The sequence below is a fragment of the Microcaecilia unicolor genome, chromosome 1 (assembly GCF_901765095.1).
Source record: "Microcaecilia unicolor chromosome 1, aMicUni1.1, whole genome shotgun sequence".
In the NCBI taxonomy this organism is placed as follows: domain Eukaryota; kingdom Metazoa; phylum Chordata; class Amphibia; order Gymnophiona; family Siphonopidae; genus Microcaecilia; species Microcaecilia unicolor.
The window spans coordinates 29451155-29474929 of NC_044031.1; the positions used below are offsets into that span (position 1 = coordinate 29451155).

The 23775-nt window shown below is 45.1% G+C and overlaps 1 protein-coding gene and 1 long non-coding RNA gene across 2 annotated transcripts in view; one reads left to right on the top strand and one right to left on the bottom strand.

The window, feature by feature from the left end:
- On the bottom strand, nucleotides 1-20202 carry LOC115464457 (protein ZNF783-like). The gene is made up of 4 exons (XM_030194838.1): nucleotides 20077-20202; nucleotides 14108-14234; nucleotides 8935-9051; nucleotides 1-35 (listed from the first exon to the last, which is right to left on the bottom strand). Exons 1-4 carry the CDS (start codon nucleotides 20137-20139, stop codon nucleotides 28-30), a joined length of 315 nt encoding a protein of 104 aa, XP_030050698.1. The 5' UTR covers nucleotides 20140-20202; the 3' UTR covers nucleotides 1-27.
- The window catches only part of LOC115464519, a 21769-nt gene continuing 6800 nt past the window's right edge, over nucleotides 8807-23775 (top strand). The window contains exon 1 of the long non-coding RNA XR_003941263.1: nucleotides 8807-8874. This is a non-coding gene — a long non-coding RNA (uncharacterized LOC115464519). The remainder of the gene's footprint in view (nucleotides 8875-23775) is intronic.

A 23775-nucleotide genomic window follows, 5' to 3' on the forward strand; every position in this document is an offset into this window, starting at 1 on the left:
GTCCATGTTTCGGCCAAAAGGCCTTCCTCAGGGGTCTAAAACAAAGATACAACATGTATAGTAATAACATAGTGATATAATAAAACAAATGAAAATTTATTACATACCATAAAATTAACTTAGGACAACATTTATATTTAAAAAAGGGGTTATGATATATATATATATATATATATATAATCGCAGGTGAGTTTGGTTAGATAGAATTAAATAAAATCTATTGCATGTTTAAGTAAGATGCATAGTCAAAATATATGGTGTATATGATAAATATGTAAAAGAATTGAAGAAATTGTAATAATGTATGATAGAACCTGTAAAAATTAAAACAAAGTATATGTAATGTATATAATTAAATGCATGTAGAGATACAGACACAATTATAAATGTATATAATAAATTTATATAATAACTGCTGTGTAACTATACGGACATCAATTTTTTTAAAAAATTTAAATATAATTAGATATGAATTAAAAGCAGACACAATTATGAATGTATATAGTAAATTTATATAATAACTGCTGTGTAGCTATACAGACATCAATTTTTTACAAAATAAATTTAAATATAATTAGATATGAATTAAAAGCAGATAAATGGTCATACCTTCAAGCTGGCTTATGCTGGTATTCATATAAAAAAGGCTCACAAAAAAGAGTGAAGTAATCTAGGCAAAGAAATGTGGATAAAATTAAATAATAAAGTTCAAAATGTAATTTTTTAACGCTTATACAAGGTGTTTTTGAATACACCAATCTAATACGAATTTTAAAATATATGTAGTAATGTTCTTGAGAATAATGGTCGCAATAAAGCGCTAATAATACTGACTTAGTGCTCTTCAGATGACGGTTAATAGGATCATGTGTAAAGGGTTCCTTTGTCTCTAGCGATGTAAGCAATGGTCTTAACTTAAAGGTTGGATAATAATTTAAACAGTAAAATCCAGACAACATTTTTTAATTAAATGCAAAGAAATGTATCTGGAGAACGAGCCTGTAGGGGTGATACTTATGTAAGAGGTTGTCAGAAGTGGAGATGTAAATTTAAATTTTATCTACATAGGCTGACTTATACATTAAGGTCCAGCCGTGGTCAACGTTAAACTTTATCTACATAGGCTTATTTGTCCATTAAAATCCAGCAGTGGCAAACGTTAAAGGCAAGATAGAATCTTATTAAAGGAGTGTCTTAAAAAAAGAAGAAAAATCTTCCGAAACATTGAGACCTTACCGCTGAACACAATCACAGTGAGTTGGTTAGTCCTGTCTATATAGGCATTAGAAAGTCAGCAGTGGTGAGTCGGCTATTATTTATATTGAATGGGCAGACGTCACTGGTGATGTAAGCTACACATGGGAACCTATGATTGCCTAGATGCCCAATATTCGAAAGAAAACACAATGACGTTTCAAACCGTCTCACTCAATTAATGATTCATTGTCTTAAAACGTACATGTATTGACGAAAATGTGACCAAACTTTTCAAAAGGAAGGGTCCAATACAAATGAACGAGTCTATAGAAAATAGCGAAGTGTCTGAGAAATGTATGTCCAAACTGAAACTAAAAACGAAAGTGATAGACATAACCCTGAAGGCGAACGATCATCGATTCTGTCTATTTATATATCCCGTAATTACCTTGCAAAATCAGACAAGTTAAAAGTTTTAACAAATGCTGGATATAAATTATATAGTAACGTTTTAAATGCCAAATCGAGACTAGCCAGAACTATTAGGTTGTGTATGGATTAAAGAAATCCGACAGTAAGCAGTGTCAAGTATTAAATGGGTTTGAAGGGTAATATGGAAAAAAATTTTTCTTTTATATGAATATGAAAATGTGTATTGACATTTTGAAAATATGATTGATGGGAAAAAGTTAATCGTATCAGAAATGGGTTATGTAGTGTTTTACTATAAATTGGCCATAAATAATTTTGTTTGAAAGAATTCAGTATATAGAAAGATTTGTAAGAATGACCGAAACGAAATCTAACCGTTCTATTATATATATATATGCATATTATTGTTTTATATGTATGAATTTATATTTAACGAAAATTTTAGACCAATTAAAGAAAAATAGTAGATTGAGAGAAGTAAGGATTTAAAAGAAAGAAAGTGATAAATTAAAAGAATTTAAGCAATACTATTAGGAGTGAAACAGAATTATTATATGGATGTATATTATGAAATTATATACCAATAAGGATATTGCCCAGATGAAAAAAGAAATTTAGAAAAAGGTGATCAATTGTATTGAAAATAAGTTGAATTTAAGCCAGGTTCAAGGTATGCATATATATTCAGTCAAAAAAATAAATAAAAATGATACTATTATATGAATGTATATTACAAAAAATGTATGAGTTCTAATTCTTTGTTTAAACCTTTCGGAATTACTGAATCTAATTCATAAATGGCACGTTGTTCTGCTTTGAGAAGTATGTTATCTAAATTCCCGCCTCTCCAGCCACTTTTGAAGGTCTTGAAGATGAAAAATTTTATATCTTCATATTTATGTTCGGCCTGTATCCAATGGTCAACCAGAGGCGCTGTCTTCACTGATCTCTTGATGCAGCTGCGGTGTTCTATAATTCTAGCCTTAATCATCCTACTTGTCTTACCAACATATATCAAGTTACATGGACATAGAATGATATATACTACATTTGATGTTTGACAGTTGCTATTGAAATTGCGAGGAGAAGGGAATCGGGGACATGCGAGTCGATCCGGAGTTCGGGACGTCCCTTTCCATTATGCTCCTCTTCCAGGTCTCTTCAGCCAATCAGAGTGCGTTTAGCTGACACCAGCAAGCTAGACGCGCTTGATTGGCTGAAGAGACCTGGAAGAGGAGCATAACCGAATGGGACATCCCGAATGTCCGACTGGCTACCGAGGTAATGGTGAATGCAACGGAGCTACAACGAGTAGCTCATTTGAATTCCCTTTCCTTAGTGAATTCTCGTTCCCTACCAATTCACTATGGAATCGGTAGGGAACGGGAATTACCGACGACTTTAATGCATCTGGGCCTTTGTGTCATCAGCAAATTTAATCACCTCACTAATTATTCCCATCACTAAATCATTTTTATGTTAAAAAGCAGAAGTCCCAGATACCCTACTAACTACCCTTCTCCATTGAGAATACTAACCAATTAACCCTACTCTCTGTTTTCTATCTTTTAACCAGTTTTTAATCCACAATAGGACACTACCTCCTATCCCATGACTCTCCAATTTCCTCTGGAGCAGAGGCAAAGCCAGTCTTCGGCGGGAGGGGGGTCCAGAGCCTGAGGTGAGGAGGCACATTTCCGTGCAGGATGTCAGACTCACAGAAACAGAACGAAGTCTTGCGTCGGAAGAAGAGGACCTTGGCTGGGGGGGGGGGGGGGGGGGTTGGGGTCCTACGCCAGCAAACGTAGGCAACAGTGGCAGCGGGGGAGGGTTGGCGGTGGGAGGGGGGCCAGAGGTTTGTCGGCAGGGGGTCCAGGGCCAAATCTACGGGGGCCCAGGCCCCCGTGGCTCCACGTAGCTACGCCACTGCTCTGGAGTCTTTCATTAGACAGACATGGGGAAGCAACTGCTTGCCTTGGGATTGGTAGCATGGAATGATGCTGATTGGGTTTCTGCCAGGTACTTGTGACCTGGCTTGGCCACTGTCTGGAAAACAGGATACTGGGCTAGATGGACCATTGGTCTGACCCAGTATGGCTACTCTTATGTTCCTATGTTCTTATGAGGTACTTTGTCAAATGCCTTTTGAAAATCCAGATACACAATATCAACCGGCTCACCTTTATCCACATGTTTGTTCACCCCTTCAAAGAAATGTAATAGATTGGTGAGGCAAGATTTCCCTTCACTAAATCCATGTTAGCTTTGTCTAATTAATCCATGCTTATGTATTTGTTCTGTAATTTTGTTCTTCATAATAGTCTCTACCATTTTGCCCGCAGCGACATCAGTCTCACAGGTCTATACTTTCCCAGATCACCTCTGGAGCCCTATTTATGGTTCAACAATTTTTATTGATATTATACGGATAACAGTACCCAGAAAAACATAATGTAGACTCTGATAATGAACACATTCACAGCTCAAGAAAAAACCTCACATAGAGCATTATCATCAATGTTTTGGTATAGAACCCCCCTCCCCCCCTGCCAGCACTCTAAAACAGTCTACTTTGAACTCATATGTTCCCCCAACCCATATCAAACTTCCACCACTCTCGAAATTTAGTAAGGCACAAAAATGTTATCAAAAATTAGAACAGTAAAACAAACAGTAAAATCCTTCCCTCCCCCCCCCCCCCCCACCTTGCTGAGAGATATCCAGACTTCCAACTTCTTACCACAAAGGATGGCCCCACCTCAATATGTATCTAAAGCGAGTTCACCACTAAACTCCGCTGGAGCCCTTTTTAAAAATTGGCATTACATTGGCCAACCTCCAATTTTCTGGTACCATACTTGATTTTAAAGATAAATTGTATATTACTAACAATAGCTCTGCAAGTTCATTTTTCAATTCTATCAGTACTCTAAGATGTATACCATCTGGTCCAGGCGATTTGCTACTCTTCAATTTGTCAAATTGCCCTATTACATCTTCCAGGTTTATAGAGATTTGATTCAGTTTCTCTGACTAGTCAGCACTGAATACCATTTCTGGCATTGGTATCTCTCCCACATCTTCCTCGGTGAAGACTGAAGCAAAGAATTCATTTAATCTCTCCACTATGGCCTTGTCTTCTCCAGTCCAACTGAATCTTTTGCCAGCTTCTTGCTTCTAATATACCTAAAAAAGTTTTACTATGTTTTTTGCCTGCAACGCAATCTTTTTTCGAAGTCTCTCTTTGCCATCCTTATCAGATCTTTGCATTTAACTTGCTATTCCTTATGCTGTTTCTTTATTATTTTCAGTTGGATCCTTCTTCCATTTTCTGAAGGATTTTCTTTTAGCTCTATTAACTTCCTTCACCTCACTTTTTTTTTAACCATGCCGGCTGTAGTTTGGCCTTCCTTCCTCCTTCTTTAAAACATGGAATATATTTGGCCTGGGATTCCAGGATGGTATTTTTGAACAGCATCCACGCTTGATGTAAATTTATGACCTTCGCAACTGCTCCTCTAAGGTTTTTTTTTCACCATTCTTCTCATTTTATCATAATCTCTTTTTTGAAAGTTAAATGCTAACATATTGGATTTCCTGTGTGTACTTACTCCAGAGCCAATATTAAATCTTATTATATTATTTATTTTTTTGTTACATTTGTACCCCACGCTTTCCCACTCATGGCAGGCTCAATGCGGCTTACATGGGGCAAATGGAGGGTTAAGTGACTTGCCCAGAGTCACAAGGAGCTGCCTGTGCCTGAAGTGGGAATTGAACTCAGTTCCTCATGACCAAAGTCCACCACCCTAACCTCTAGGCCACTCCTCCACTGTTGCTACTATTTGCGATTCTACATGGAATGTTGCTATTCCACTAGCAACATTCCATGTAGAAGTTGGCCCTTGCAGATCACCAATGTGGCCGCGCAGGCTTCTGCTTCTGTGAGTCTGACGTCCTGCACATACGTGCAGGACGTCAGACTCACAGAAACAGAAGCCTGCGCAGCCTTCTACATGGAATGTTGCTAGTGGAATAGCAACATTCCATGTAGAATCTCCAATAGTAGCAACATTCCATGTAGAATTTCCAATAGTAGCAACATTCCATGTAGAATCTCCAATAGTATCAATGCGGCTTACATGGGGCAATGGAGGGTTAAGTGACTTACCCAGAGTCACAAGGAGCTGCCTGTGCCTGAAGTGGGAATCGAACTCAGTTCCTCAGTTCCCCAGGACCAAAGTCCAGCACCCTAACCACTAGGCCGCTCCTCCACTCCCATTATGGTCACTGTTATCAAGCGACCCCAGCACCATTATCTCCTGCACCACATCATGCGCTCCACTAAGGAGAATTATTCCCCCTCTCATTCATCAGCCTCCTGTGGGGTTTGCTTGGAGACACCAGGTTTTTTTTTCTATACAAGACATTATAGTGGCATAATGTAACAGTCATGGCAGAGCAGAATTGGCTGATCGCAAGATGTTAACTTTGAAGGTAGACGGCATATACTTCCCTTTTAAACGCACTAAACTGCTTACCCACTTGAAAAGGAAGGGCACAGATGGGGCTTTTACAAGAAACTCACCTAAATGCAGTGAACCACAGGGGAGCTTGCCTTTTCATCTTTCAGTGGTAGGCAACGTGGTGTAGTGATTCTGATTCACAAGAGGGTGCTCTTTGAAACACACAAGGTACTCCAAGATCACCAGGAGAGGTGTGATCTTAATGGGGACATTACAGGGGAGAAAAGTGGCCCTATGTAACGTGTACACACCCAATGTATATAATTACTCCTTTTTTTCTGATCCATTAGCTAAGGGGCCCTTTTACTAAGGCACGTAGAATGTGCGTCAAATTGGAACTAGCGCCCGGCAACTGCGTGCCCTGGGCGGTAATTCTATTTTTGACGCGCGTTCAAAACACACAGTAGAAATGTTCTACCGCATGGCACTTACCCGGCAGCAATCAGCAGTGTACGTGCACTGACGATTACCGTCCAGTTAACGCGAGACCTTACCACTAAGTCAATGGGTAACGGTAAGGTCTCACGCCGAAAATGGACGCATGCTGGTTTTAATTTTACTGCACGTCCATTTTCGCCCCTTCCCAAAAAAGGCCTTATTTGCAGGCACGCTGAAAAATGGACCTGAGCGCATCCAAAAGCTGGAGGGTTTCAATATCGCAAGCGATTCCCAGATGGACTGCAAACTGCCAAAACCTAGATGGAGGGGGATCAAAGGAGACTTGTAGACGGGTGGTCCATTTTACATCCTGGGGCCCCTGACTTTACTTTTTACTCCTGACCCTATAACTCCTATTCTCGTATAGATTACTACTACTACTACTACTTAACATTTCTAGAGCGCTACTAGGGTTACGCAGCGCTGTACAAAATAAACAAAGAAGGACGGTCCCTGCTCAAAGGAGCTTACAATCTAAAGAACGAAATGTCAAGTTGGGGCAGTCTAGATTTCCTGGGTAGAGGTGTAGAGGTTAGGTGCCGAAGGCGACATTGAAGAGGTGGGCTTTAAGCAGAGATTTGAAGATGGGCAGGGAGGGGGCCTGACGTATGGGCTCAGGGAGTTTGTTCCACGCGTGGGGTGAGGCGAGGCAGAACGGGCGGAGCCTGGAGTTGGCGGTGGTGGAGAAGGGTACTGAAAGGAGGGATCTGTCTTGAGAGCGGAGGTTACGGGTAGGAACGTAAGGGGAGATGAGGGTTGAGAGGTAAGGAGGGGCTGCAGATCGAGTACATTTGTAGGTTAGTAGCAGAAGCTTGAATTGAATGCGGTACCTGATCACTTCCTAGTACCGAAGTCAGTCTTCTCAATCACTAATGATGCACAGATAGCTGATGCTGTGTTTTCAGTAACATGGGTCTAAGCGGGTTGGCACTTGGGGCAGCGAGATAATATTTGGAAAATGAACCCAATATTTTATCTAGATAAAGGCTTTCAAAGAGTATCTGTAAAACACAGGGCAGTAAGTCACAGATGATGTCACAGTGGAGTGTGAAATACTACTTACTCGAAGGCCATAAAAGTGGTCCTGAGGGACAAAATTATTGCTTATGTGACAGGGAAGAGGAAACGACAGGACAAGGTACTATTGTGGCTTACGAAAGAATTACAGCAGAGTAGGTAAACCCATATAGGACAGGCAGAGTTAGGGAAAATAATATATTGCAGTCTATACAATTAAAGTCATGATCAACTAAATCAAAAGCAGCTGATAAGTCTAGCTCCATCATTATAGAAGGAAAATCTTATCTAGTAATGACCTTAATTCTAATCTAATGCTTCACCTCAGAGGCTCTAAGCGGGTAACAAAGAAATGTTTCTGATCTATTTTGGCAAGTTGTTCCATAGCTCTGGGCCTCTTCCAATTAAAGATCTATGCCTTGCAGTCGCCTTTCGGCATGCCACAACAGAAGGAAACCTTCAGCCTTATCTTACAATTAGTCCTGGCATGAAAGCCTATCCTCCAATACCGGGCGGGGAAAGACCCTCCGACCTTAAATAAATAAATAAGTGGAAGTAAAGGAAGAGAAGCCATACTGGGTCAGACCAATAGTCCATCTAGCCCAGTATCCTGTTTTCCAAACAGTGGCCAAGCCAGGTCACAAGTACCTGGCAGAAACCCAAATTGTGGCAACATTCCATGTAGAACCCTGAAGAACAGCAAGATTCTGGAATCCTAAAGAGTGACAAGATTCCAAGCAGAATCTCAAAAGAGAGCAACATTCCATGAAGAACCCTAAAGAATAGCAAGATTCTGGGATCCTAGAGTGACAAGATTCCATGCAGAATCTAAGAGTAGCAACATTCCATGCTACAAATCCCAGGGCAAGCAGTTGCTTCCCATGTCTGTCTCGATAGCAGACTATGGACTTTTCCTCCAGGAACTTGTCCAAAACCCAGATACGCTAACCACTGTTACTACATCCTCTGGCAAAAAGATCCAGAGCTTAACTAACACGGCCCTGTGTCGGGTCTCTTCTGGTGCCTAATAAAGACCGCTCTTGACCACTCTCCCCATTTGGAAGTTCTTGTGTTATCCTCTACTTCTTGGATTTGGCTTTGGATTTTCAAGGAGGATACCTTCCTGTTTCTTTTTGGACTTTTGAGTACTGATAATTACTCACCTGTACTGTGCTTTGTAGACATCTCTGGGAGCAATTTCTCCAAATGGGTTAGTTTTGCGCATAACAGGACAGGAATGAATCTCGCTCCTAAGCCAGGGAATGTGGGATATGCTGTGTAACATCAACTATTACTCTGCACAGCATTTGCTATTATTACTCACCTGGGTATGAGTGATTAACTTCTCTATCTTCTGACTTCCGCATATCCCACACCTGTGGCTCTTTCTCTTGTTTAATCCTTGATAATACTTTAGGATTGATGCTTTCATGGTCTGTACCTAGGAAGTACAAAGGAAATTGAGGGTTATTAGCTTTATATTCACAGAAAAATACACAGCGCAGGATGCAGCATATGGTGGGGGAGGGGAAGGCTTTACTACCGTTATCCATCTTAAAGTTGAGGAATCGGGGGGGGGGGGGGGGGGGGGGGGGGGAAATCGTTGCAACAATGATCCTGAAGTGATCAAACATTATTACGAAAAACAGAGCACAAAGAAAGAGATGAAAATCTCTCTACAAATCAGACCTCATTAGCAGTAATCCCACAATACTGATTATGAGGCCAGTCCGGTGATTTACTGGGAGGCTGTGAAAGTAGTTCTTAGGGGAGAGATTATTAGTTACTAGTAAAAAAGGCCCGTTTCAGTATGAAATGAAACGGGCGCTAGCAAGGTTCCCCCCCTCCGCCAGTCTGTCCCTGTGTCCGCTGCGAGTTGGATGTGGTCCTCCCTTCCCTCTGTTTCTAGAGTGTAGTGGACGTAAGGCAATGTAGAGCATTGTAAGCAAGGAAGGCAACCTGGGGAATCTGTGTTTCCCCTGCCCCGTGCAGCCTGCGGTCCCCCTATGGTGGCCTCTTGTTCCCCCTGCTGTCAGCGGCCCCTTCATCCTGCAAGTTGCAGGCCACCCTCCCCCCCCTCAGAGTGATTGTATGTGTTTGAAAGTGTGTGTGTCTGTTTGTGTGTATGTGTGAGTGTTTCAAGGAGGGGTTGCATTCCCCTTTCAGTTCTGTGCGCCTCCTCGTCCCCCTCCCCTCACCACCCCACTCAGCAGCCCACCCTCCCCCTTGCCCCCCTCCTTCCTCTGTGTTCTGTGCTGGCAGTGCATGCAGCAGCATTCAGGCATTGATTGTCTGCTGTGCTGCTGCAGCTGCTGTCTCCTGTTTCTGTCCCCGTAGCAGCAAGAGGAAGTTGTGAACTGACAAGCAAGGGCTGAAGGCAGCGTGTGGGTTTTTTTTTCTTTGTTTTGCTGATAAGCGGTGATCCTCGAGGGAGGAGGGTAGAGATGGGAAGCGGCGACCTCAGGGGTGGGTTTGAGAGGGGAAGTGGGGAACGTGGGGGGGGGTGGAATTTGAAAGAGGCGACCTTGGGGGGGGTGCAGAGGGGAAGCTGCGACCTCGCAGGCGGAGGGAGGGGGGAAGCATGGAAGTGGGGAGGGGCGTGGAGAATGGAAAAGGTGACCTGGGGGGGGGTGGAGAGGAGAAGCGTCGATCTCGTGGGTGGCTGTAGAGGGGAAGCGGCGACGGTGGCGGCGGGTGGAGAGGGGACGGTGCGTCCTTGGGTGGGGGTGGAGAGAGGAGGTGGCGTGTCACCTTACTGCTCCGTTGCCGTCCCGTTCTTTCATTGTTGTAGTGTAGCTCCACCGTCGACGTAATCGTTGCTCCGTGGACGTAATGACGTTGGACGCGAGGGCGTGACTGACAGAGATGGACAGATGCTCAGGCGAGAGGCTTCACCACCACGAACCCTTCACGGAAGTCGATGGAGCTGGAGTGGCTTCATTAGAACGTTGGGGTCGCGAATTATGTCCGTAAGGGGCGTGGCTGAGGGCGGGTGTATGAGTGAGAGTGAGAGTGAGTGGTGCTGACAGGCTACAACACTACAGGGCTTCACTGTTTCCCTGCCACACTGTGAGCTTCAGTGAGCTTCAGAATTGGAGGTGAGTTTTATTATAATAGATTTTAGCCACACTAAAAAAGCTAAAAACATAAGAATAACCATACTGGATCAGACCAGTGGTCCATGTAGCCCAGTATCCTGTTTCCAACAGTGGCCAAGCCAGGTCACAAGTACCTGGCAGAAACCCAAATCTTGGCAACATTCCATGCAACCAGTTCCCAAGTCTGTCTCAACAGCAGACTATGGACTTTTCCTCCAGGAACTTGTCCAACCTTTTTCCTTAAACCCAGATATGCTAACCACTGTCACTAAATCCTCTGGCAAAGAGATCCAGAGATTATTTATTTAGTTACCGCCTTTTTGAACTATTCGTTGAGTGAAAAAAATATCTCCTCCTATTTGTTTTACTACTAGACATACGCAGCATCCGTGTGAAGCAACTCTTCCCGAGGGAAACATTTCGCAACCTGGTACAATCAATGGTACTAAGCCACGCAGGCTACTGCAATGGGATCTATGCGGGATGTAAAGAACAAACCTTAAAGAAACTTCAGACCGCTCAAAACACAGCAGCTAGGCTTATCTTCGGAAAAACGCGATTTGAAAGCGCAAAACCCCTCCGCGAAAACCTACACTGGCTCCCAATCAAAGAACACACTGCTTTCAAAATCTGCACTCTGGTTCACAAAATTATCCACGGTGAAGCCCTGGGATACATGACAGACTCGATTGACCTACCAACTAGAAACACATCCGAATCAACACAAACATACCTAAATCTGCACTACCCAAACTGCAAAGGACTCAAATATAAATCAACCTACGCATCCAGTTTTTCCTACATTAGCACACAACTGTGGAACGCATTACCAAAAGCCTTGAAAACTATGCACGATCACCTAAACTTCTGGAAAACACTAAAAACTAACCTGTTTAAAAAGGCATACCCGGCCGATCCAACATAAATGCCTGATCTCTGCAACACAACAAAACTAAAGTACTTAATGGACATACCACAACTGTTCCGTTATACGATGCCCTAATGTGGCTGGGCCACATGAACTTTATCTTACCACAACATCACTTTGTATTTGTTCACACCGGAGTCTCCAAACGCCTCTCCGGTACTATGTAAGCCACATTAAGCCTACAAATAGGTGGGAAAATGTGGGATGCAAATGTGCCAGAGCCGGTGGTGGGAGGCGGGGCTGGTGGTTGGGAGGCGGGGATAGTGCTGGGCAGACTTATACGGTCTGTGCCAGAGCCGGTGGTGGGAGGCGGGGCTGGTGGTTGGGAGGCAGGGATAGTGCTGGGCAGACTTATACGGTCTGTGCCAGAGCCGGTGGTTGGGAAGCGGGGCTGGTGGTTGGGAGGCAGGGATAGTGCTGGGCAGACTTATACGGTCTGTGCCCTGAAGAGCACAGGTACAAATCAAAGTAGGGTATACACAAAAAGTAGCACATATGAGTTATCTTGTTGGGCAGACTGGATGGACCGTGCAGGTCTTTTTCTGCCGTCATCTACTATATATGTTACTATAAATAAGTATTAGGTGTGATGCACTGTTAAATGGTGAGTGGATGCTCCAGCTTGGAATAAGTCACCCAGAACTGAGGTTTCTTCCTGTTAACAACCTGGATCCTTAGTCTGTAGGTTAACTTGGCACATCTTAAGCTTTCTAAGGCACACCCAGGGCAAAATTTAATGAAAATACTGGATTGTACTGAAATTCTGGATTTTGATTTCTTTTTTGGCACAGGATTCCAGAGGGAGTAGGTCGATCTCGCAACATAGATTAGTTATTCCCTCTATTTCTCAGGCAATTTGGACATTTCTTTTGCCTGGCACCCACATTATGGAATCAGTTGAGAAATAGAGTCCTTGTCTAACAATTTAATTTTCCAGAAAGGACAGGAGTTTAGGTGATAGAGAGGGGCATAATCGAACGGGGGCGCCCATCTCTAAGGGCACCCATCTCTAAGGACAGCCCAGTAAAGGGGCGTCCCCGACCGTATTATTGAAACGAAAGATGGACGCCCATCTTGTTTCGATAATACAGTCGGGGATGCCCATCTTGTTTCGATAATACGGTCGGAAACGCCCAAATCTCGACATTTGGGTCGACCTTAGAGATGGCCGACCTTGGTTTTCGCCGATAATGGAAACTAAGGATGCCCATCTCAAAAATGGCCAAATCCAAGCCATTTGGTCATGGAAGGAGCCAGCATTCGTAGTGCACTGGTCCCCCTCACATGCCAGGACACCAACCGGGCACCCTAGGGGGCACTGCAGTGGACTTCAGAAATTGCTCCCAGGTGCATAGCTCCCTTACCTAGCTTTTAAAAAAAGGTCTTCGAGTGCAAAACTCACTCTACTGCACATGAGCAAGTGCCTTCCTGCCCGCCGTGAGAGCGCAGGACTAGCAGTACAATATCAAGCATAATAAAAAGGAGACAAGGGGAGGTGAGAGAGAATGTGAGAATAAAAGGCCTGCTGCCCTCAGAGAATACCTGCTACAGGTAAGTATCTTCATTTTCTCCAAGGACAGGCAGGCCTATAATTTCACAGATGGGAACCCCTAGCTACCAGATTCACCAAAACAACAATGAATTTGCATACCAGGGAGGTAGGGTATGCAGATCTAGCTCACGCATAGTCATTTTGGGTATCCTGAAAACCTGACTGGCTAGGTGTGTCCTGATGACTGGATTGAGAATCCATGCTTTAGAAGCAGTGCACAACACCACCGACACGAAGCTTGTCAAGAGGAGTGGTTTCCTACCATTGCTAGGCCTCATATGAAGTACTCTACAACCCACTGCACAAGCCAAAGGAGCTCAGATTGCAACAGGAAGTTGGAAAAGTCTGAACGATACCAACAGATGAGACCATGACAGGATGAAGAGGAAGCCTGATGCCCATTATCAGAAGAGAGCCAACAAGAAACAGAAGGAGCCTGAGTGATCCTGCCAGAAGAATGAGGGGGGAAAGCCCTGGCACAGCAACGGTGTGAATGTTGAGGGTGAGAGGTTTACAGATTTATTTCTTTATAGGTAATTTGGGGCTTGAGTAGCTGTTAGGGAAAGACGATGGTTAATAATGGTTAACAATGGTTAGATAATTCTAAATTATTGTCCATGAATAAATACATTATCCCAGGGGAAAAAACAGTGTCTGTGTGGTATACACATATAGAAAAGAACCCCAAAAATATAAAGAAAGCTTTCATCCTTCACAATCTCTTGTTGCCAAGTCCTGATTATCCGTGCCCTGGTTCATGAAATGGATCTAATGGTTTCTCAGTTCTTGCTCTCACAGTGCCCTCTTAAGACAAGAGCAGGATCGACATAGATCCTCTTCACAGACTGGAAAAATGTCTGAAATTACTTGTATCAAATCAGCCCGTGTCTGCTAAAAATACAGATAGCACAATCCTTACCCAGTGAGATCAGGGTCTCACAATTCTCCTTCATCACCTCCCTGTAAAGCTCCTTCTGACCTTCATCCAAATAGTCCCACTGCTCCTGAGAGAAGTGGACAGTGATATCCTCAAACGTCACTGGCACCTGAAACACAAACCAAAAACAAACTCAGTGAGTGAGTATATTTCATATGTATCAGTTTGTCTTGTTATAGTATAATGCATTTTATTTTTTTTTTATTAGTTAGCTTGTTCGCCACCAAGCACTTTTGGATTGTTCGGGCTAGAAATAGTTTAAATAAATAATTGTATTGATTGATTAAAAAAATAACTAAAAGAAAGACAAACATCCAGGGGAACAAAAGACCATTTTTTTTTATCTAGACCTTTTTCAATCATGCCCAGAGTAGAGTACAATAAGGTGCTCTGAGCAGCTGACCACTGGAGAGATTAAGGCATAACCTCTCTTTAATCTCCCAGTGGTCACTGACCCCCTCCCCTGAGAGTGAAACTGGAAAGGGATTAACTAGGCTCTATGACAACATCAGGTATTATGAGCATACTTAACAGAGAACGTAACATAAAAATAGTCATACTGGGTCAGACCAATGGTCCATCTAACCCAGTATCCGGTTTCCAATAGTGGCCAATCCAGGTCACAAGTACCTGGCAGAAACCAAAGTAGTAGCAAGATTCATAGTACCAATCCCAGGGCAAGCAGTGGCTTCCCTCATGTCTATCTCAATAGCAGACTATGCACTTTTCCTCCAGGAACTTGTCCAAACCTAGAAACACTAACCGCTGTTACCACACCCTCCAGCAATGAGTTCCAGAACTTAACTATTCTTTGAGTGAAAACAAATATTTTTTTCCTATTTGTTTTAAAAGTATATCCATGTAATTTCATTGAGTGTCCCCTGGTCTTTGTACTTTTTGAAAGAGTGAAACATCGATTCACTTTTACCCATTTTACACCACTCAGGATTTGATAGACCTCAACTATGTCTGCCCTCATCTGTCTCTTTTCCAAGCTGAAGAGCCCTAACCTCTTTAGCCTTTCGTCTTATCAGAGGCGTTCCATCTCCTTTATCATTTTGGTGCTTCTTCTGATCTCTTCAGATTCACTTTTCTTCCTCCTCCCTTTCTCTTACTTCCCTTCTCCCTGCTCTATGTCCAGCCTCATATTTGGATTTCAGATCACAACATATATTTATTTATTTATTTATTTTTAGTACACTTATACCCCGACATTTTCCCACAATGCGGCTTACAAAAATTACATATCAATAAAGGTAATAGTGGAGGAGTGGCCTAGTGGTTAGGGTGGTGGACTTTAGTTTGATTCCCACTTCAGACACAGGAGGCTCCTTGTGACTCTGGGCAAGTCACTTAACCCTCCATTGCCCCATGTAAGCCGCATTGGTACTATTGGAGATTCTACATGGATTGTTGCTATTCCACTAGCAACATTCCATGTAGAAGGCTGCGCAGGCTTCTGTTTCTATGAGTCTGACGTCAGACTTACAGAAGCAGAAGCCTGCGCGGCCACATTGGTGATCTGCAAGGGCCGACTTCTACATGGAATGTTGCTAGTAGAATAGCAACATTCCATGTAGAATCTCAAATAGTAGCAACAGTGGAGGAGTGGCCTAGTGGTTAGAGTGGTGGACTTTGGTCCTGGGGAACTGAGGTCGATTCCCACTTGAGGCACAGGCAGCTCCTTGTGACTCTGGGCAAGTCACTTAACCCTCCATTGCCCCATGTAAGCCACATTGAGCCTGCCATGAGTGGGAAAGCATGGGGTACAAATGTAACAAAAAAAAATGTTTGAAACAGGTACAGTCAAGAGGAAGAAGGTGTGGGCTGAGAGATATAGTTGGGATATGCCTTCTCAAACAGAAATATTTTTAAGGATCCCTTGAAAATTTGATGGTCGTCAATCTCCTTTAAGGACCTAGGTAGACTGTTCCAAGTCTTTGGGCTGACATGGGTGAAGGATGAGGAAAGGAGCATTTTATATCGAACAGATTTATAGCTAGGAAAGCGAAGGTTGAGGTAAGCTTGAGCGGTCGAGGAAGCATCTATCAAATCTTCCATGTAGTCAGGGGCCTCCCCATAGATAATCTTGTGAGTTAACGTGCTGATTTTGAAGGTGAGACGAGCAAAAATGGGGAGCCAATGCAGGCTGAAACGAAGAGGTTCAGCATGTTCAAAGCGTGATTTGCCAAAAACAAGTCTAGCAGCTGTGTTTTGGGCAGTCTGTAGTTTTGTCAGGAGAAATTTTCGGCTACCAGCATAAATACCATAAACATATGTCTTGAGAGGTTTTTTTCTCTCCATAATTGGAAAAGGTAGTTGTTGTTTTTTCTGTTTCTAACCAGCCACCATCCAACAGAAAAAGTGCAAGGTGATGAGAAAGAGTTGCTATTAACTATCCAATTGATATTGTGACAAGGCTACAGCCCAGAGGTACAAAATGAAACAACAAAATCCTGAACTACGTCTCCCAGAATGCATTGCCCGTCCCAGCACGGGGAGCCCCAGGGATAGACAAGATGGATCTATACCAACTCTGACCACAAGAGGGAGGGAGAAGGAAGAAGCCCAGTTCCCCTGGCTCCGTAATCAATACATCATGCCTCCCACCAGTGTTGCCAGGTGGGCGGTTTTACCGCCCAATTGAGCGGTTTTCCGCGACCCGCCGCGGGAAATTTTTGCCCGCGGCGGGTTGCGGTTTTTTGGGCTGTTTTTGGGCTTCAGGGCGGTTTTTTCGGCCGCGGGGGGGCGGGGTTAGTGACGTTTTTTGGGCGGGGTTAGTGACGTTTTGGGCGGGGTTAGTGACGTGGGAGGCGGGGCCGATGACGGGGAGGCGGGGCCGGTGACGTGGGAGGCGGGGCCGATGACGGGGAGGCGGGGCCGGTGACGGCGGGGGCGGGGTTGATGACGGCGGGGGCGGGGTGATGACGCGGGGGTGGGGGTGTTAGGGGCGGGGTTTGTGTTTGGGCGGGTTTTGGGCTGGTTTTGGGGCTGGATTGGGCTGGCAAAAAATTTTCCACCTGGCAACCCTGCCTCCCACCTGTAGAGGGAAGGGTGGGGTGAGAAGCAGGAGGAGGAGGGGGGGGCTAAGGAGGCTGAGCAAGAAGCAGAAGGGAGGATGGAATGGGAGCTGGAGAGCCCTGAGGAAGGTAGCACCTGAAGGTGGAAAGCTAGGTGTTTAAAAGCTTTTTTTTAAATTTAAAACCTGTTGTAAGGAAGAAGCCTGTTTTGATTAGAACTGTTTGGGGGGGCAGAGGGCTGGAAGAGTTATAAGCCTGGTTCCCCAGCTGCTCCTGATTGTTGTGTAAGGACTGTGGGAGCTGGAAACCCTGGTTGGACAGGAGGGAACAATCCTGCTGAAAGGCCAGCACTGCTTGTGATACGTACTTTGAAAAGGAAGTATTTCCAAAGGGGACTATTGCAGCCCTCAAGAAAGGGCAGAGACTTTGGATTGCTGGGTGAGGGGCAGCACTACCCTGCCTGGGGCAGCCCTAACCCAGGGGCTGGACTGAAGCTTTTGTTGGTAACTTGGAAACAAAAAATAAAAAGACAAGAATATTTGAAAGTATCTGCTGGTGGCAATTTGTGGGGCTTGGATTAATCCTGGGGAGGAGACTTCCTTCCTCCCCCTACTGGCGCAGCGGTCCTGTTTACAATATTCAACCCATGGCAGTCAACATAAATTAAAGTTCTACTGGCAATTGGAGCTTAAGCAGGTCCTGGATGATATTCAGCCGGGACCCACAGCTTGCGAAAGAGACGGCTGAGGGGGGGATCTGATTGAGGTCTACAAAATCCTGAGTGGTGTAGAATGGGTAAATGTGAATCAATTTTTCAATCTTTCAAAAAGAACAAAGACCTGGGGGACAATCAATGAAATTACATGGAAATACTTTTGAAATATTTTTTCAAAGAATAGTTAAGCTCTGGCACTTGTTGCTGGAGGATGTCGTAACAGCAGTTTGAATATATCTGGGTTTGAACAAGTTCCTGGAGGAAAAGTTCACAGGCTGTTATTGAGATGGGCATGGGGGAAGCCACTGCTTGTCCTGGGATTTTGGTAGCATGGAACGTTGCTACTAATTGTGTTTCTGCCAGGTACTTGTGCCCTGGACTGGCCACTGCTGGAAGCAGGATACTGAGCTAGATGGACTATTGGTGTGACCCAGTATGGCTATTCTTTTGTAGGAAGCTGAGGGGCTGCAGGGAATAAAGAGAAGAACTTTGTTTCCTGGAGCCCCAGGAAGGGATTGAGCAGTGTGAGGCTTTCTTCTTCTGCTTGTGTATCAGAGGTTGCATGGCATTGCCTGGCACTGCATCCCCTGCTGCCCACCTCCTGCCAGTCTCCTACCTGCTCAGCACAAAGCCCTGCAGCCATTCTCCTGCCCTGGCTCCCTCTTTGCTGGCTGAGGAGCAGCAGCCCTGTGAAGGGAGGGGAACCAGGAAGAAGAACTTTCTTTTGTGTATCAGAGGTTGCATGACATTGCCTGGCACTGCATCCCCTGCTGCCCACCTCCTGCCAGTCTCCTACCTGCTGAGCACAAAGCCCTGCAGCCATTCTCCTGCCCTCCTCCACAGCACCATTTCCAGCCCCTGTGAAGGGAGGGGAACCAGGAAGAAGAACTTTCCATGCACCATGTGTGTATCAGAGGTTGCATGACATTGCCTGGCACTGCATCCCCTGCTGCCCACCTCCTGCCAGTCTCCTACCTGCTGAGCACAAAGCCCTGCAGCCATTCTCCTGCCCTTCTCCGCAGCACCATTTCCAGCCCCTGTGAAGGGAGGGGAACCAGGAAGAAGAACTTTCTTTTTCGTCTGCTTGCTCCATGCACCATGTGTGTATCAGAGGTTGCATGACATTGCCTGGCACTGCATCCCCTGCTGCCCACCTCCTGCCAGTCTCCTACCTGCTGAGCACAAAGCCCTGCAGCCATTCTCCTGCCCTTCTCCACAGCACCATTTCCAGCCCCTGTGAAGGGAGGGGAACCAGGAAGAAGAACTTTCTTTTTCGTCTGCTTGCTCCATGCACCATGTGTGTATCAGAGGTTGCATGACATTGCCTGGCACTGCATCCCCTGCTGCCCACCTCCTGCCAGTCTCCTACCTGCTGAGCACAAAGCCCTGCAGCCATTCTCCTGTCCTTCTCCGCAGCACCATTTCCAGCCCCTGTGAAGGGAGGGGAACCAGGAAGAAGAACTTTCTTTTTCGTCTGCTTGCTCCATGCACCATGTGTGTATCAGAGGTTGCATGACATTGCCTGGCACTGCATCCCCTGCTGCCCACCTCCTGCCAGTCTCCTACCTGCTCAGCACAAAGCCCTGCAGCCATTCTCCTGCCCTTCTCCACAGCACCATTTCCAGCCCCGGCTCAGGAGCAGCAGCCCTGTGAAGGGAGGGGAACCAGGAAGAAGAACTTTCTTTTTGCATCTGCTTGCTCCATGCACCATGTGTGTATCAGAGGTTGCATGACATTGCCTGGCACTGCATCCCCTGCTGCCCACCTCCTGCCAGTCTCCTACCTGCTGAGCACAAAGCCCGGCTGCCATTCTCCTGCCCTTCTCCACAGCACCATTTCCAGCCCCGGCTCAGGAGCAGCAGCCCTATGAAGGGAGGGGAACCAGGAAGAAGAACTTTCTTTTTCCTCTGCTTGCTCCATGCACCATGTGTGTATCAGAGGTTGCATGACATTGCCTGGCACTGCATCCCCTGCTGCCCACCTCCTGCCAGTCTCCTACCTGCTCAGCACAAAGCCCTGCAGCCATTCTCCTGCCCTTCTCCACAGCACCATTTCCAGCCCCGGCTCAGGAGCAGCAGCCCTGTGAAGGGAGGGGAACCAGGAAGAAGAACTTTCTTTTTGCATCTGCTTGCTCCATGCACCATGTGTGTATCAGAGGTTGCATGACATTGCCTGGCACTGCATCCCCTGCTGCCCACCTCCTGCCAGTCTCCTACCTGCTGAGCACAAAGCCCAAGAGCCATTCTCCTGCCCTTCTCCACAGCACCATTTCCAGCCATGACTCCCTCTTTGCTGATCAGGAGCTCAGCTTCTCTACTAGTTTTAAGGCTTCAGACGAGACAGAGAGACAGGGAGGGACTCAAGGGGAGGTGAAGGCAGGGGGGGAAAGTCTGTGTACAGATCAATCAGAGAGAAGGGAAGCAGGAGAGAGGGAGGAGGGAGGGAGGTCAGACAGAGCCGCCTCTGAGTGCTGCCATCTGCTGCACCCTCCCAGTACTGACGCCAGAGGAGCTGATCATGTACAAGTGGAATTTGAAGCCTATCTGGGTAAGAAATCAAAGATGCACAAATTTAAGGACAAATCGTCAGCTATGCCTTCTTTTGTACATGGTACTACCTAATAATTATACGTATTACATTATCAAGGCTTTCTGTTGTTGTTCTATATGGACCTTTGTTGTTTTTGTAACCTGTGGTTTGTTTGGGAACATGATGGAGTGAGTCCCGGGGTAGCAGGTCACTAGGGGAGTGACTGGAGGACCCGGGACTCCCACTCAATATACTCCTGCTGAGTGTGTTGCAAGTCCAAAGAGAAATCCTCCAATTCTAAAACATAGTAACATAGTAGATGATGGCAGATAAAGACCTGCACGGTCCATCCAGTCTGCCCAACAAGATAAAATCATATGTGTTACTTTTTGTGTATACCTTACCTTGATTTATATCTACCATTGTCAGGGCACAGACCGTATAAGTCTGCCCAGCACTAGCCCCACCTCCCCCCACCAGCTCTGCCACCCAATCTCGGCTAAGCTCCTGAGGATCCATTCTTTCTGAACAGGATTCCTTTATGTTTATCCCACACATTTTTAAATTCCATTACCGTTTTCATCTCCACCACCTCCCGTGGGAGGGCATTCCAATTATCCACCACTCTCTCCGTGAAAAAATACTTCCTGACATTTTTCCTGAGTCTGCCCCCCTTCAATCTCATTTCATGTCCTCTCGTTCTACCGCCTTCCCCTCTCCGGAAAAGGTTCGTTTGCGGATTAATACTTTTCAAATATTTGAACATCTGTATCATATCATCCCTGTTTCTCCTTTCCTCCAGGGTATACATGTTCAGGTCAGCAAGTCTCTCCTCATATGTCTTGTAACGCAAATCCCATACCATTCTCGTAGCTTTTCTTTGCACCGCTTCTATTCTTTTTACATCCTTAGCAAGATACGGCCTCCAAAACTGAACACAATACTCCAGGTGGGGCCTCACCAACGACTTAAACCCCGGAGATCACTCTGCGTAGCCTCCAAAGCTGAGAGATAATCTGAGATGAACCGTTTCCAACAGCCCAATCTCCTCCTGCAGTCCCATGCCCTATAGGACCCCTTATCTATGCATCTACCTTAGGGATGAGCAGACAACGCTCTTGCCCACCACTCCCCACAAATCTCCCAATTCCTGGGGAACACAGCCCCAAACCCACCACTCCCTCTGAATCCTTTGTCATCTATATTATTGCCAGAACCTCTCCCTAACAACCTCCTCTCATTTTTTATCACCACCTGTCACTCTAGGTTGACCAAGCTGATAGTAAGGAAGTTGTCATGATCTCCAATGATGAAGAGGACCAGAGCATCAGCTGCTGCCATCAACTTACATAGTAAAATAGTAAGTGACGGCAGATAAAGACCTGTACAGTCCATCCAGTCTGCCCAACAAGATAAACTCATTTTACATGGTATGTGATACTTTATATGTATACCCGAGTTTGATTTGTCCTTGCCTTTCTCAGGGCACAGACCATAGAAGTCTGCCCAGTACTGTTCTTGTACTAAGTTCCGAAGCTAACGTCGAAGCCCCTTAAAATTTACACTCCAGCCCATATCTATCTATTCAGGCGCAAACAGGGCGTAGACCGTAGAAGTCTGCCCAGCACCGGTTTTGCTTCCCAATTACCGGCGTCGCCACCCAATCTCCGCTAAGATTCCGCAGAACCATTCCTTCTAAACCGGATTCCTTTGCGTTTATCCCACGCATGTTTGAATTCCATTACCATTTATCATCTCCAGCAACTCCACGTCAGCTAGATGGTGTACCTCCTGATAAGTGTCAGGAGGTGCCTAAGCTAAGCGGCATCATGACATAGCAGCTGAAGGATGCCAGCTCATTCAAGGGTGGTTGTCAGCATCTGATGTGTCTGTAACATTGGCTTTTGAATAACTTCAGTACTCACAGTGCATCCATTGATGCTACGAAGCCTATGATCCAGGGCATTCAGAAGCAGATGGATCCACCTTCTCCCCCCCCCCCCTTCTCAGCAGCTCAGGTTCCATCACCTGCGGCACATACACTAGCAGAGGAGAGGTAGAAGGGGAGAGATCAGGGCAGATGCAATATATGGGTGAGGTACAAAAAAAAAGAACAACACACTGTGACCAATATGATAAGAAAGATGAGATCAGCAGACAAAAAAAAAGATAGAAAACAAAATTAGCAGCTTGAGGAATTCAGCACAAAGGAGTGTTATCTGAATCTTCAGTGCTTCTGCTAGAATTCACATTAGCTCTACTGTAGCCAACCAAATGCATAAATCTTTTTGACATACCTCAGAAGCAGCAGGCTTGCTATAACTCCCTAGGTACTTATAGCAAGCCAATCTGAAATCCAAAGTCCTGCTTCAGGGAAAGATCCTTTGAATTGGATGTTCATTGTTACTGATGGTGGGTATAGAGCTTGCAGGAGCTGAATCTTGACTCTATAAGCTGTGCATTATGGTTATGGCCTTGTTCATCTTAGTAATCATACTCTACTCTACTTAAATTCAACTTGGGTAACCTTTTCTTCTCCCTGAACCCTACATATTTATCTATTTACAAAATAAGCCAGCTGCTCAGTTGCTAATTTCTCCTCCTCTGGGTCATTCTCCTGTATTTCTTTTTCCTCAGTTCACATCTGTTCCTGTCCTTATCATGCTTTCATGTGTTTCTGGAACGCCTGTCTCCATCTCCACCTGATCTAGCACAGATGCCTTCCTTGTGACTCTGGGCAAGTCACTTAACCCTCTATTGCCCCTGGTACAAAATAAGTACCTGAATATATGTAAACCGCTTTGAATGTGGTTGCAAAAACCTCAGAAAGGCAGTATATCAAGTCCCATTTCCCTATTTGAGATTCTACATGGATTGTTGCTATTCCACTAGCAACATTCCATGTAGGAGCCTGCCCTTGCAGATCAGCAACGCGGCCGCATAGGCTTCTGTTTCTGTGAGTCTGACGTCCTGCACATACACTCACAGAAACAGAAGCCTGTGCGGCCGCATTGCTGATCTGCAAGGGCAGACTCCTACATGGAATGTTGCTAGTGGAGGAGCAGCCTAGTGGTTAATGCAGTGGACTTTGATCCTGGGGAACTGAGTTCAATTCCCACTGCAGCTCCTTGTGACTCTGGGCAAGTCACTTAACCCTCCATTGCCCCTGGTACAAAATAAGTACCTGAATATATGTAAACCGCTTTGAATGTAGTTGCAAAAACCTCAGAAAGGTGGTAGATCATTTCCCTTTCCCCTTCCCTGTTTGTTGCCGCCAAATTTGTGGCGGCCGTAGCACCTCTCCTTCTGCAGTCCTTGTTGAATCCCTTTTCTCTCTTTCTATTTCCCCTTTGACAGCATCACTCAGTTGTATAAAAACATCCTTG

What these genes read in the sequence shown, in the direction of transcription:
- LOC115464457 (XM_030194838.1), bottom strand. Translation starts at nt 20,139, where the DNA reads ATGGCTGGAAATGGTGCTGTGGAGAAGGGCAGGAGAATGGCTCTTGGG. An exon ending in TTGGGCTTTGTGCTCAGCAG is followed by an intron (nt 14,235 to 20,076) that starts GTAGGAGACTGG and finishes TTTGTGTTTCAG; the next exon opens with GTGCCAGTGACGTTTGAGGA. An exon ending in TGAGACCCTGATCTCACTGG is followed by an intron (nt 9,052 to 14,107) that starts GTAAGGATTGTG and finishes TGTACTTCCTAG; the next exon opens with GTACAGACCATGAAAGCATC.